Source organism: Aplysia californica, unplaced genomic scaffold (genome assembly GCF_000002075.1).
Source record: "Aplysia californica isolate F4 #8 unplaced genomic scaffold, AplCal3.0 scaffold01050, whole genome shotgun sequence".
In the NCBI taxonomy this organism is placed as follows: Eukaryota; Metazoa; Mollusca; class Gastropoda; order Aplysiida; family Aplysiidae; genus Aplysia; species Aplysia californica.
Genome location: NW_004798320.1, coordinates 110309 through 125586, shown reverse-complemented (window position 1 = coordinate 125586; position 15278 = coordinate 110309). Strand labels below are relative to the sequence as shown.

General features: G+C 42.4%; 1 protein-coding gene across 1 annotated transcript in view; it reads right to left on the bottom strand.

Moving 5' to 3' along the window:
- Nucleotides 1–15278, bottom strand: part of LOC101862228 (coiled-coil domain-containing protein 18) — a gene marked incomplete at its 3' end in the record, with an annotated part of 139162 nt that overhangs the window by 97749 nt on the left and 26135 nt on the right. The window contains 1 exon segment of the mRNA XM_013089798.2: nucleotides 14463–14614. Within this exon segment, the coding sequence (XP_012945252.1) occupies nucleotides 14463–14594 (132 nt within the window).

Sequence of the window (15278 nt, the reverse complement as noted above, 5' to 3'; positions counted from 1 at the left end):
AATTTATTATTTTATTTTATTACAATTATAATAAGCCCGATTGTTCAGGTTTGATGGATTTTCCTGTAAATCGAAGCTCTCAGATTTTTTCACTCTGCCGTTAGCCATTTCATATTTTATTGGAGACTACTTCCGTTTCGGTTTGAGCTTCGTCGTGTGTGTGAGACAGCTGCTTCTACTATTTTTAGATCTATAGTGCGGTCAAAAGTTCGTGGCGCAACTTATCCTCAAATCTGTTTGCCCCGGTCAATATCAGTGGTAAGCCGCACTGTTCTACTGTCAGCTACGAGGCTCGAAAGGTAAACAAATTTGTGTTTTTTGGATTATTAAAAGTTTGATGTCTTCTGCTTCATATAAGATAAAAAAAATAAACAACTTTAATAAACTATAAATATTTTATTTTGATTTATTTTGAAGGTATGTGTGGTTTGTGGTGAGCTAGGATGACGAGATAAAGGAATTCGCACCTTGCTAGTGTGTAGCCGTGAGATTATTTTTAGAACCATTACCTCATGTCCATATTTGCTTCAACCAAAGGTACTCCACATTAGGGTATCTTCGCTTCTTTGTTCTTCATGCGCAACTATTTTTAGATTTTGACCCCTTTAGGAGCATGAATGGTCAGAAATGTAGACAACTCTGATTGGTAAAACGGAGTAAAAAAGGTAACTTCTAGCTCACTTCAAGCTTGTTTACGTAAACAGCTGACTGTGTGGGCGTGCCCTGCTAGCTGTTAGCGTCTATTGATCTTTCAGTTTTACACTTTGGTAAACTTTGAAAATTTGTTTTCTTTTGTTTTAGTGCTTTTAAAAGATTAATTAACCTTCCCCTACATCTCTCAAAGCGGACCCCTTACCAAGAGGCGATCGGAACGCGAGGAGGGCGGGTTCGAAATTGACACCCATGTATTCGAATGCTTTGCAGAAAGATTGATAATTAAGTACCGTCTTTTCATTGGCAGAGAACTATACAGCTTTGAGCTTGTTTTCCCGCGGTTATTATTTTTGGCCTTTGGCGTTTGGATAGAAAACCTTGGAAAAAAAAGCGTCTAAGTTTTTAGATATCATTTCAAAAATGAGATGTATAATATACCGGCTAAAAAAGTTACCAATAGAAAAACCCTTTTTTCTATTAGAATAGAATCATCGGCTTGGAATTATTTTGCATGAATCCTTCCGCGAAACTACCGGGAGCACTCAGTGCAGTATTGAGCCGATTCGCTCGCCGCGAAGGCTGGTGCGACGCCGGCCGAGACAACGCTCGGTGTTTTTATTGAATTAACGACAGATCATCGTGTTTGAGGCAATACAATACTGATTTGTAATGATCTCACCGTCATGAAAAAATTAAGCTTCATTTCTTTGCTATAATGATTGTACTCTGTTGATGTAGAAATGTTTGGTGCACTTGGTACTTTTTTTAAATTATCTGTCAAACATGGGGTTGCAGCCAGTTACCGACTTCAGCAATATTAAATTATTATGTTAAATTGAAACAGCTGCCATTCTCTTCAACATTGACTCAGAGGTAAAAGTATCGTACCAAAATTCTTAGGAGACATAGGCCTTTCACATGAAACAGATGAATTTGATTTACAACTGCTTTGAAAATGTTTTATCTAGTACCTAGTATAATGCTAATATTTTGTTGCATTTAATGTGAAGTCCATTCTCGTGAAAATTCTGGGTTTTTTCATAAATTACTTCTCTAAGACTGAATAGTTTTCTACTTCTTTATGTTACCACGTAGCGGCATACCCAAGATAACGGTTAAATTTCAAGTCTCTATCTAAATTGTAGCCTCCCAAAGTCCAACCCTTTTTCCTCGTTGGGGGAGGTGGCAACAGGACAAAGTAGGGGATAGCTGGGTCTGGGTGAAGTACGGTGTGACTTTATGTCACTGAGGCGTTACGCTAGTCGTGAAGGCCGACCCGGGAAACGTTGCTGGCTAAAGGGACTCTGGTGAAACCGTGACTGGCCTAGCAAGTCGACCGCAGATAATTACTGCTACGAAACAATCAAAGGAGAAAACACGGACAGATCCAAACGGAAAACGACGAAGAAAAGTAATTGGACAGTGAGCTAGAACAACAATTAAAATAGGCTCATGGAATGTCAGCGGACTTAGAGACAGAGAACCAGAAATAGTGGATTCATGGAAAGATAGAAAATAGCAATCTTGGGCTTGTCAAACATAAGGAAAAGAGGCAACCACAGCAAGCTGACCCATAAAGGCGACCTACTGACCTGGAGGGGAACACCTGAAAATGAGAGAGCCAAACATGGTGCAGCTTTCATCATACACCCAGCCAAAATGGATATAATCTATGAAATCAATCAGATCTCGGAGAGAATAGTGAGCGTAAAACTCATAGAGGGTGGCAAAACAACAACGTACATCTAAACATACGCTCCCTGTAACGACAGCTATACAGAGGAAGATAGATATGTTTCCAAGACCTGAGTGACCATATTAACACCATCAGGAACAAAGTAGATATATTTACCTTGGGAGATTTAAAAGGCAGAGTTGGACGAAGAAGAACCCCATGGAAAGAGTACTTGGGACCCCACAGCGATAAAGATACAGACTGCAACAGCAATGGAGAATTAGAAATGATACTAAACCTATGAGCTGAACACAACATGATGATTACGAACACATTTTTCCAACATAGACAAAGTCAAATCAAGACCTGGTAAAATGGAGTGCCCTGAACCATGCATCACAAATTGATTTCCTCCTGATGCGCAGAAAACAAAGGCATACAACCGCAGATTCGAGAGCGGTTCCAAACTACTTTTGTTGTTTAGTATGGGGTTTTACGGCGATCGCAACTGAATAAGGTTATATGAGCGCGCGAAACACAAGTTATTTTTTTATACGTAGTTTACAGCACGGCTGTGTATGGGTTATTTGATCTTAAAAGTAAAAATATTAAAAATTTGGTGTAGATATATAATTTCAGACTAAAACAACTTTCATAAAAATTTAAAATAATTTAATTTTGTTCTATACTACAATTTTCCATATAGGCCAATGGCCTTCGTAGAATCCAAAATTCTGATGGGACCAACGACGGAAAAAATGTCTTTCAATTTTTTGCATTTAACGTATTTCCATCGGATCTCTCCAAAGTCTAGACATTCGGATAAAATGTGTCTAATGGTGAAATCTGTGTCGCATCCGACACACCACGGCTTCTCATCTTTCTGTGTATTTGTGGGTCAGGGCCGTGTGTCCGATGCGCAATCGAGTAAAAATGACTTCGTCTCTTCTGGAGAGGTCCGAAGGATTTCGCGGTTCCAGTTTGGGTTTTATATTATAGAGTTTGTTATTGTTTTTTCCAGTGGCTCTCCCACAGACTGGAGGTGTACTTTTTTTACTTTCTTTTTAAAGTCAGTCTGTGGGAGAGTGTTCGTCATTGATCCCAACAGAAGGGATGAAGATTTCTTCGCCAGGTCGTCTACCTGCTCGTTTCCTCGGATGCCCACATGGCTAGGTATCAAAGCGAACATGATATTTTTTCCTGTTTCAGATAGGGGGTGAATTTTCTGTTGTAGCCTAACTATTTTTGGGTGTGTAGTTTGCGAGTAAGGTGATGCAAGACAGAGAGTCAGAAAGGATAAGGGAAGATTTGTTAGGAGAATTTTCTGCGGAGTCCAGTGCCATGTCAATGGCAGTGGCCTCCGCAGAGAAAATGGAGGCTTCAGGATGGAGTCTCCTCTGGCGTGTACTGTTGGACGGTAGGGCTGCTGCGCCCACATTTTTGTCTTTTTTGGAACCATCCGTGAAGATGAGCTCCGCACCGTGGTATTTATCTATTAGTTTTTTTGTATTCTGCTTTAAAAGTTTTGGTGTTTTTGCTGTCTTTGTTGTGTGTGGTCAGCTGTAAGTCTACTTTTGCCTTGTTGAGGTGCCACGGAGGGAGGTCGGGGAAAAGACATTGTTGGATGTCTTGTTTGGAAAAGTGTAAGTTTTTGAGGTCCACACGGATTCCAAGACCGAAGGGTTTGATGAGTTTTTCGTTGTTTTGGAATTTGTTTATGGTTTCTTTGTTTGTTTTAAAAATGCAGTTGTGCGCTGGATTTTCTGGTGTTGAGCTCTGTTTAATTGAGTATTGTAGTGAGAGTTGTGTGCGTCTGAGTGAGAGTAATGGTATGTTTGCCTCGGCCTTGCGGAAAGCCCCCAGAGCGAGGCGGAGTCCTTGGTTTTGGACTGGGTCTAGCATTTTCAAGATGTGTGGTTTTGCCGATCCGTAGACTTGACAGCCGTAGTCAAGCCGTGACCGGACAAGGGAGATGTACAGGTGGAGAAGGTGTTTTGAGTCCCCGCCCCACTCCGGATGCGATAGAATTTCCAAAGCGTTTAACGCTTTCTGGCTCCTCACACGAAGGTCTTTGATGTGTGGTAAGAATGTGAGTTTTTTTGTATAATATAACGCCGAGGAAACGAGCTTGGTCCTGGACAGGAATCCTTCCCCGTATAGTGTCAAATCCCGTTGCAGCACACGTCTGCCTGTTCGTCACTTTTCGAGTTTGTGCAGCTGCGTTTGAGGCTGCCTTTCCATAGATCTCAAATGAGTGTTTTTCGAACGGCAGCATATAAAAAAGTCGTCAACGTATAACGAGCCTTCTATGCTGATTTGGAGGGTTTTTACGATAAAATCTATTTTGATTTCAAATTGGAGAGGAGAAAGGATGCTCCCCTGGGGAACTCCTTCCTCCTGTTGATAGGGGTCTGAAAGGGAGGATCCGACACGAACCTGAAAGGAACGGTTCTTCAGGAAGTTGCTAATGAAGGCAGGGAGGTGACCGCGTATGCCGAATGCGTGCAGGTCTCTGAGAATGCCGTACTTCCAGGTTGTGTCGAATGCTTTTTCTAGGTTGAAAAAGATGGCGATCATATGGTCTCCTTCAGCGAACGTCTCGCGTATAAAGATCTCCAGGCGGACCAGGTGATCCAGAATGGATCGAGTTTTCCTGAATCCGCGCCGGAGACCGCTCAGCGAGCCCGTCGTCTCCAGAAACCACATGAGTCGCTTGTGAATCATTTTTAAATAAGTTTGTACAGACAGCTCGTTAGTGCTATTGGTCTGTAATTGGAAGGGTGTGTGTGGTCTTCGTTTGGTTTGGGTATTGGAATGACCGTGGCGAGACGCCAAGACTCCGGAAAGGAGTGCGACAACCACATGTCGTTGTATATGTCTAGTAGAGGTCAAAGTGTTTCTGAGGGTAGGTGTCTAATGATCTGGCTGTGGATGTTATCCGGTCCCGGGGTTGTATTGCCCAGGTCCGAGATGCATGATGTTAGTTTGTCTATTGTGAAGTCTGCGTTGTAGGTTTCAGTGTTGTTTGAGTGGAAGTTTAGATATTGTTGTTCTCTGTTAGTTTTGTTGTTTTGAAAAGTGGTTTTGTAGTTTGCTTGGGATGACTTTTTGGCGAAAGATGTAGCTATTCTGTTTGCGATGTCTACTTGTGTTTCAGCTGTGGTTCCATCCAGCCTCTGGACATGCCGAATGGTGTCTGTGCGTCTTCCTAAGAAAGGTTTTTGCGATTTTGAAAACTTCGTTGAGTGGTGTCTGGCTGTTGATTTTAGAGATGTATTTTTTTAAGGATTGTCTTTTGCTCTCCCTGAGGCATCTACGTGCCACAGCTCGAGCCTTTAAATAATTAATCTTGTTTTCTGTGGTGGTGTTGTTGACGGCCTTTCGATACGCTGCCTTCTTTTTCTTTACTGTATCCTCACATTCCTCAGAGAACCAGATCTTGTTCTTCCGGAGTTTTGTTTTTGTTTTTGGTATGTGTTTTTGGCATATTTCTAAAAGCTTTTCGTTGAATTTATTGTAGTTGAGGTCGGAAGTGGGGTTCAGAATCTGGGAACATTGAATGGCAAACCCGTTCCAGTCTGCTCTTTTGAAGTTGAAGCGATCTGGGATCGGGTCGTTTTGGGGGCTATTGTTTTTTTTTAGAAGAATAGGGAAATGGTCCGTACGGTCATCCAGCACAGACCACTCAAGATCTAGGACTAGGTCAGGGGTACAAAAGGTGAGGTCAAGGGATGAAGTGCCAAACGTGGCTCTGTTTCTGTAAGTTGGGGACCTATCATTTAAGAGACAGATGTTATTTTGAAACTTTAAAAAAATCTTCTATTATTTTTCCTTTCTGGTCTGTAGGTTGGTCTCCCCAAAGGGGGCTGTGGGCATTGAAATCACCTAGCAAAATAAAGGGTTTTGGAAGCTGAGCCTTTAAGTTGTTTAGTTGGGTTATCTTGAGGGTAATTTGGTGGGATATAAACTGAGCAGATCGTGATTAGTCTGTGCAGGGTGACCCGTACGACAATAGTCTGGAGGGTCGACCTAAGATGTACTTGTCTGTGGAGTGTGTTGTTGTCGGTGTAGATGGTGGTACCACCGGAAGCAATCTGGTTCTCCGTGTGAATGTGATGATACGCAGTAAATCCTCTTAAGTCTATGGTTGAAGCCGGGGCGAATTTTGTTTCTTGAATACAGGCCACACGTGGGCACAGTGTGGCCTGTAAGTGTTGCAATTCTGCAATGGAAGGTCGGATTCCGCCAGCATTCCATTGCAGGACAGCCATTATGTCTGTTTAATTTTGTTCTTGGAGCATAAAGGCCCTGGCTTCGAATTAACACTCTGACTCCTCTTTTTGTGGAAGGCAGAGTGTTTTCAAGGTTGCCGTCCTGGATTGGACGGCGGTCTAGTGGGGGATTTGGGGGAGTCACGGACTCCGACCTTCCCTGGGACATGCCGGGGAGGGGGTCGGAGCTGTCCTCCTCTTTAGGCAGGGGTTTCTCTGCTGGAGGTGTAGGGGGAGGTGGAGCAGACGGGGGGAGCTGGGAAGGGGGGGGGCTGAAGGGAGGGGAGAGGGCCTACCTCACACTCCATCAGAATGATGGGTTGTGAGGTGGAAGAAGAAGAAGAAGAAGAAGAAAAAGTGATAGAAGCGGGGTGAGGGGGAGCAGAGGGAGCGGATGAAGAGTCCTCCCCGTCCTCCCATAGAACCCCATAGCGGTCAGAAAGTGGCACCTCATAGGGGGTTGCCACAAGGATAGTAGCCGGCTTTTTGTTCTTAGGCACAGAGACTTGCCTGTTGACCGTTGCAGCAGAATTACTTGCCGACCTCGTGACCACCTGGGCTGCCTTTGAGTATGACCGGCCAATGACTGGGGTTATGATTGGCGGGCAGACAGCCTTACGGGCCTCCTGGAAGGAGCAGCCATTTCGCGCCTTGTATTCTTGGATGGCGCGTTCTTGGAGCCAAGTCGGGTACTCCTTGCTGAAATCTGTGTGCTGGCTGTGGCAATCGGGGCAACAAGGACTAGCCTTGCATTCCTTCTCAGGATGCCCGGTCTTGCCACAACGAGGACACAGTGCTGCGTGACGGCATGGCCGAATTTCTGACACTTGAAACAGTGCAGAGGGTTCGGCACATAGGGTCAAACGCCAATAATCAAGTAAGGGGCCCGAACGGTGGCTGGAGGGCGACACAATTCGAATGTGTGCTTGTTTCAATAGTAGTCTCCCCCCGCCGAAGAGTAATCGGCGGGCTTCGACCACTCCCTCACAGTGCTCCACAATTTCTTCCATGGAGCAACCTTTCAGCTGATGGCTGCGGACGACGCCCTTCGAGAGGTTAAATTTCTGGTAGCACTCGGACTTACATGGAATACCGCCGAAGGTCGTGGTATCCAGGAGTTTGGTAACTTCGTCATCAGTTGCGCACTTGACAAAGAGTGCACCACAGGAAAGTACATATGTGGGAATGTATCCCAGAACTTTCCGTTGTGCATCTCCTGTCTTAAAGAGGTTCAGATCGGTAATCTTTCTCGGTGCGTCTTTTGAACTGGAGATGGCCACGTACGGTTGCCTCGGAAGCTCCTTGGGAGGGGGGAGGAAGGAGGCATCGGTAAAGGTCCTTTTACCATATTTAGAATTTTTGCTCGGCTCGGCGGCCGCACCCGCTTCCACGAGCTGAGACTTTTTATGAATGTTGGGAGCTGGGGAAGGGTCTTTACGGGTTTTAGTTGTATCCATAAGAGTTTTTTCAGGGGATTCGACTCCGGGGCTCCTCGCCCGCCTCCGAGTCCAACAAGGGGACACATTGCTCTGATAACCGGAGCTATACTCTTCACGAGAAAGTACAAGACCCTCCCGTCAAGATTGACCCAGTGCTTGAAGGGATTTCAGCTCTCAACCGATTGAGTGGCATGGGCCGTGCCACCCTCCCGTTTAAAAGGAAAACCTGGGCCAAAAAGGTGTGTTGGCGAGGGAAAGTCAGTAGACTGATCTCACCTCAACCGCCGGTACCTGGTTTCCCTACGCACGGGTCGCACCTCACGGGTCTACGAGGCGTCCACTCTGTGAGATGGTTGACCTCTCTATTTGCTGCACATGAGGTCAGCGGTGGGAGAAAAGATAGAAGATACACCAAAGTATTTGTCGCATCCGGGTCCCAGAGGGTTGGGGTCCGTGTGCGACACCTCGTTTTTGAAGGGGTTGCACCTCCTGCAGACGAAGCAGTGGGTCTATTTATATCACCCCGACCCACTGGGGGTGGTTCCAAACTACATCATCGACACCGACCACAGACCTGTGATGCTCTCACAACCAACAACGTAAAGCAAACAAAGAAGAACAGCGGAGAAACCACGACTAACCTAAGAAAATTGGAAAAACCAGACATCAAGAAAGCAGTCGAGGATCACATTATCAAGGAGTACTATAAACTGTCACCTGAGATCAAGGACATAGAAGACGAATGGCAAATATTAAAAAAATCAGTGTCAAAAATACTGAAAAAGAGTTGGGGCCCCAAACGAATAGGTGGAAACAAAGGCAGAACAACATGCTGGTGGAATGATGAAACCAAAGAAGCAATTAGAATGAAAAAGAAGAAATACAAGAAATGGCAGAAGTCAAAAACCGAAGAAGACTATAATATAGAATACAGGAAAGCGAGAAGAGAGACCAACAGAATCATGAAACTGCAAAAGAAAATGCATGGAAAATACATGGCCAGAAATAGACCTAAATCTGCAAGGAAAGCCCAAGAGAATTTTATAAAAGTGTGAAGCGCATGCGGATAAAGAACATACAACCCGACATGCATTATAAACGACAAAGAGGGAAACGCCATTCTTGGCAACCATGCAATTAAGAAAAGATGGGAAAATTACTTCCAAGAACTGCTCAACCCAGACATTTGACACGGACAACAAGTAGAGTTCCAACCATCATAGGGAAGTTTTAAACAGAACCACCAATACTTCCCAGTGAAATAGAAAAGGCACTCAAGACCAGCCCCAAGAACAAAGCCCCAGGACCAGATGACATCACCGCGGAAGCCATAAGAGCTCGTGAAAACACCGGTATACTGTGGCTGAGGCGAATTTGCAACAGAGCCTGGGAACAAACAAAAAATGCCCAGAAGATTGGCAGAAAGCCATAGGGGTACCATTATGGAAACAAGGGCAACAAACGCGACTGCACAACATATAGAGGCATCTCATTGTTAAGCCCTTCAGGAAATGTATGCTAAGATACGAGAGCAGCGCATAAGACATATTGTAGAGATAAATCTGATCAAAGCTCAGTTTGGATTCCGAAAGGGAAGAGGATGCACGGATGCCTTATTCGCTTTACGACAGATATGCAAGAAAACAATCGAACACAACAAAGAATTCAACATCGTCTTTATAGACCAGGAGAAGGCTTTTGACAAAGTAAACCATGCAAAACTCTGGAAGTCACTCGAAAAGTATAGCGTCAGAGGACAAATGTTAGATAATGTCAGAGCTCTATATACCAACAGCAGAAGCTCAGTAAGAAAGAAGGAAGCAATATAGACTGGTTCAAAGTAAGATCTAGAGTACGACTGGGATGCGTTCTATCTCCCCTTTTGTGACACAATAACGCAAGAAGCAAACCAAAGCCCAGAAATCCTAAATGAATTTCTGTTCGCAGACGACCAATGTCTTATTCAGCATGACCAACAAAGCCTCAAAAATCAAACTACCGAACTCAATAACACCTGTGAGAAATTCAACACGAAAATAAGCACATCAAAAATAGAACTTATGAAAGTGAGCCGAAACCATAGACCCCTGAACATCTATGGCAATAGTAAACAACTCCTTTTCGTATTTCCTCATGTAGCACAATAAAAAGTTCTGTATTTTCTTCAAATATGGTAATATTTACTTCACTGTTGTTTTAGATTGTAGGGAAAAGGTGATAGTTTTTAAAAATAATGTTAACTCAGTTTTGAAGTTTCCTTCATATGACTGATATTGACCGGTAAGAACACAAATATCTTTTTTAACTGGTGAATGAATGTCACCCATAACTTGTACAGCACTTTTTCTCAATTTGTCTTAACTTAATCATATTTTTCCATTACAATTGAAGCTAGATTAAACAACTTTTCTTTATAAATTTATATAAAATACTAAAAACCTCTTTCACACGGAAAATAGATTGTTCACAGCACTTCCCGCTCCTCGCACACATTTTGTATACGCATAAGGACTACGTCACAGCTCACCAATGACACTTTTTAGTGGCAAGGCGAGTTACAAGAAATTAATTTTCTAGTGAACACTTTTTGCACTAAAAGTTCTTAAAACATTGAGTTCAACAAAGGGAATTTCGCGATTAGAAAAAAACAACGAACCAGACACCCTAAATGAATTACTCTTCGCTGATGACCAAAGCCTGGCACACAAAGATGAAGGAAGTCTCCAACACCACACCACCAGATTAAACGAAGAAAGTAACAACTACGACATGAAGATCAACATCAACAAAACAGAGACAATGAAAATAAGCCGAAAGCCAGAACCACTCAGGATACACATCAACAACAGCAGTCTCAGACAGTTCCAAGAATTTAAGTACCTTGGAAGTATATTCACAGAGGATGGGCGACTGAACAGAGAAATTGAAAGACGAGTACAAAAGGCCAATAATGTTAGTTACCAGCTTACTCCACTACTGAAACATTCTAACATCCCCTTGAAAACAAAACTCAAAATGATCAACACCATATTCACCCCAACACTCACTTATCAATGCCAAACATGGACCACGAACAAGACATTAGAGCAAAGAATTACTACATGTGAAATGCAGTGCCTTAGAAAAGCAGTAAGCAAGACCAGGCGAGACAAAATTAGAAAATCAGTAATCCGAGAAATGTTGGGCACAAATGATGTCAATCATCACATCCAACACCAAAGAATCAAATGGTTCGGACATCACCTACGATTACCAACACACCATCCAGCACAACGTGCCTACATCCCAAAATTCGATGGCAACAAGGCTAGAGGGCGACCGAGAAAGACCTGGATAGATGGAGTCAGGAAAACATTAACCACCCACGGCATCCCCCTGACCCGAGCTCTCCCGCTGGCGATAGAGAGACGTCTCTTTCTTCCCGCGACACCCAAAAGGGTATAAGCGGCGAAAAAAAGTAAAGTAGAAAAAAAAATGACGGACTTGCTTTTAAAAGCGATATTGTCCTAGCTGTAAACCTTTTAAAATCAGTAAAAACAACTCACTATGATTTTTTGTTAGTATTTATTAAGGAATCTTTTTAAAAAAAGAGCTAATAGGTCTTCACAAAAATATTTATTTGTTAAGACAAATTGATACAAGTTACTCTGCAAAAGCTGGAGAATTTAAGTTCCTTAGTTGAGGAGATATTTTGACAATAAATAGCGCCACGAATTTTTGACCGCTCTATAGAATCTCGATATCCAGCTCTGCTTTCCCATCACTAAACCATCATTTGTAGAACGAGTCTGTATCTTGTTATTATTATTATTATTATTATTATTATTATTATTATTATTATTATTATTATTATTATTATTATTATTATTGTTACTATTGCTATTATTATTATTATTATTATTATTATTATTATTATTATTGTTATTATTAGTAGTAGTATTTGTATTATTATTATTATTATTATTATTATTATTATTATTATTATTATTATTGCTGATTTTATCGTGATTGCTGTTGTTGTTTTTCTCTTTTTACTGCTCTACCCCTTCCTCCTTTCATAGCAGTAGTCCTTATCACCCCTCCCCCTCTTTTTTGCACTTCCTCCTTTTCCTCCACCTCACTCGCCTTATTTTTCTCTTCCTCTTTCGTGTTCAGTGTCTCCCCTCCTGTTCTTTATTCATACCCTTAACCTTTGATAGAGTCTCTCGGGGCGCTGATTTGACGACATGTGAATCAAACTGATCCACTCTACCTTGTCTTGAGAAAGTGCTTTAATCTATGCAAAAGGCTTTCGTGTCCACTTAGTAACACTGTTGTTTGTTCATCGTTTATTTTTGCCTTCCTCTCTCTTCTCTCTATTCCTCTGAATATTGTAGAGTAGCATTTGCACTGCTGCTTGATCTTGGAGTGAGGTTTAACATCCTAGCTACTCTGCATTCTAATCTAGTCACATGGTCAACTGCGAACCCCTGTAGATCTCTTACTTTTAAGGCAGCTGTTACCCTACCTTCGACATAATTTAGCTAAGTCAGGAGACGGGCTTCTGGCCCTGCCTGTCATGGCCAACCCGGGCTGAGAGATAATAATATAACATCCCAGCAGGGAGACCAAGATACTCGATAAAAAATGTCTCCCCACTCGAGAATCTGTTTCCAGCTTGCTACATAAGCGCCTATCCGCAACACCACAAACGCCGATCTGTATATCTTTGGAAAGTTGACAAAAGTCTCAATTTCAGCATTAGTCACGGAAATAAAACATTTTAATGAACTCCCAACTTCGCAAGCCATGTGGAATTTCACTCCTTATCTGGATTTAACCTAGGAGGTTTACTCTTCGCCCTGCAATCTTTGCTGGCTAAGAGAAGAAGGCGAAAAAGAACAGAAACCTTTTGGTTGTTTTTCCACGAAAAGTCCGTATTTCTTTGTGATATTGTAATATATATTCAAGCGTAAATCTTCCTGGACAGCTTCAAAAATTTTGACAGAGCTGTAGATTGATCTTTATGGGAAAATAAATATCCTCACCTACAACATTCAACTTCGTTCCACTCAACCACAATTGTTATCTTATTAGCTGCAGAATCCCCTGAGAGGTTAACAAACCCATTGTGAAAACAAGGCAATGACCGGACTGCCCATAATTAATTTAATTGCCTCGCCGGTACAAGTCTCGGCTTACCAAACAGTTAATGCGACCGAGTTGACGACCAATGGAAACGGCGTATTCCCACTGCTTTTCTCAAGAAGTAATAAAGAGAAGTTGGTGGGGGGGGGGGAGAAAAACCTTCAGGGTTACTATCGATAGTTAGTAGCCGCAAATGCCATAGTAGTAGACACATGGATGGTACTGGAGTTAAATGGAGGGTATTGGGGGTAAGTGTGCCAATTACGGTTCGTCAACAGTGTGTGTTTCGGTTTGCTTTTGTTATCAAAGAAAATGGGTGATGATCTTTAAGACACTTATATTGGGTTCAATACCACATTAGGTCGGCTCATTTTGTCCCGACTGACGGCTTTAGTGGAGATACAAGAAAAACAAAGATGTTGAAACAAAATAGATCACATGAGAGCAATCAAAACGAAAAAAAAACATAACAAATACAGCGAAAGCTAACCTACATAACAACAACAACAAAGGTTCAGTGAGAACGTTAAAGATACAAGAAAGAATCCCACAGAAAGAAAAGACAGATCCACACATTTACAACAGCACCAAAGACATTCTACAATTGCACTAAATACAACAATAAATATCCAACAACAGCTTAAATGATCAACATTGGCAACACAAACACAACAACAAATATCTGTCAACAACAGACTTACAACAAAATTTACAGCAATAGCAGACGTTCTAAAAATACAGCGAACTCCGATCCCAATTTAAGTACAGGCTAACGACAAAAATTTTAACAAAGCCACAACAACAATAAAACATCAACAAATCAACAATATCAACAACAACAACAACAACAATAACTACAGCATCAACAACTTCAACAACGACAACAATACTGTAACAAAAATAACAGCAACAACAATAACGAGGACAACAAAAGCAATAACAACAAGAACAACAAAACAACAACATCACAACGCCAACTACCACCGACAACAATAGCAGCAACAACAACGATGACGACGACAACAACAAAAACAACAACAATAACACCAACAAAGAGACAGAGTCATAAACTACAACAGCAACAACGTCACCCCCTTCCACACACACACACACACGCACACACACGCACACGCGCTCACACACAAACACACACACACACTCACACACATAGACACACACATAGACACATATAAACACACACACACACACACACACACACACACACACACACACACACACACACATACACACACACACTCACACACACACCAAGACAGACCTGTCATGTTCACTCACCCCATCCATCTGCTTTTGGTAGTTCTTGAGCTGCGCACACAAGCACTGGATCCGCTTCTCGTACTTGATCTGAGTGGAGTCATTGGGACACCCCCCGCCAGTACCCCCGGTCACACCCGCTGTGCCAGCCATGGCTCACTGATGATGCGGACCTGGAAGTGGGAGCCGGTTGAAAAGATCAAATGCACCTTGTTTTTTGTTGCTGTTGTTGTTGTTGTGGGGTGGGGGTAGTGGTGCTGCTGCTGCTGTTTTGTAGTTGCTGTTGTTGTTATTTTTGTTGATAACGTTGTTGTTGTTGTTGTTGTTGTTTATATTATTGTTGTTATTTTGTTCTTATTGTTGTTGTTGTTGTTGTTGTTGTTGTTGTTGTTGTTGTTGTTGGAAAGCCACTCAAAAGCCACCGGGAGAATGACCCAGGAACATTTATTATCCTTCCTGAGGCACTTCACCAAAGATATCAAATGATCTTCAACCACTAGACACACTATGTATCACAATACCGTGGAATCGTGTGCTCGTCCATTTTCGGGCATGTGGGATTGTTGGCGTCATCATAAACCTTGGGTTTTTTGTGTGTATCTATCGCTTTAAAAATACTCATCTACTTTTAATGAAAGTCGAGCAATTTGCAATTGAAGGAAGTAGGATAGCTTGACTTCAGAGATTAGAAGTCGAGATATTTACGATTTAAAGAAGTGGGGTCGCCCGGTTTCAGAGGTAAAATAAGCGAGAAAATAGCTGCATTATGAAACTCAGCCAGATGGTAATCCTTTTTGCGGTGGGACCTTTTGGAAAACTTGCAGACAGAGTGGAGTC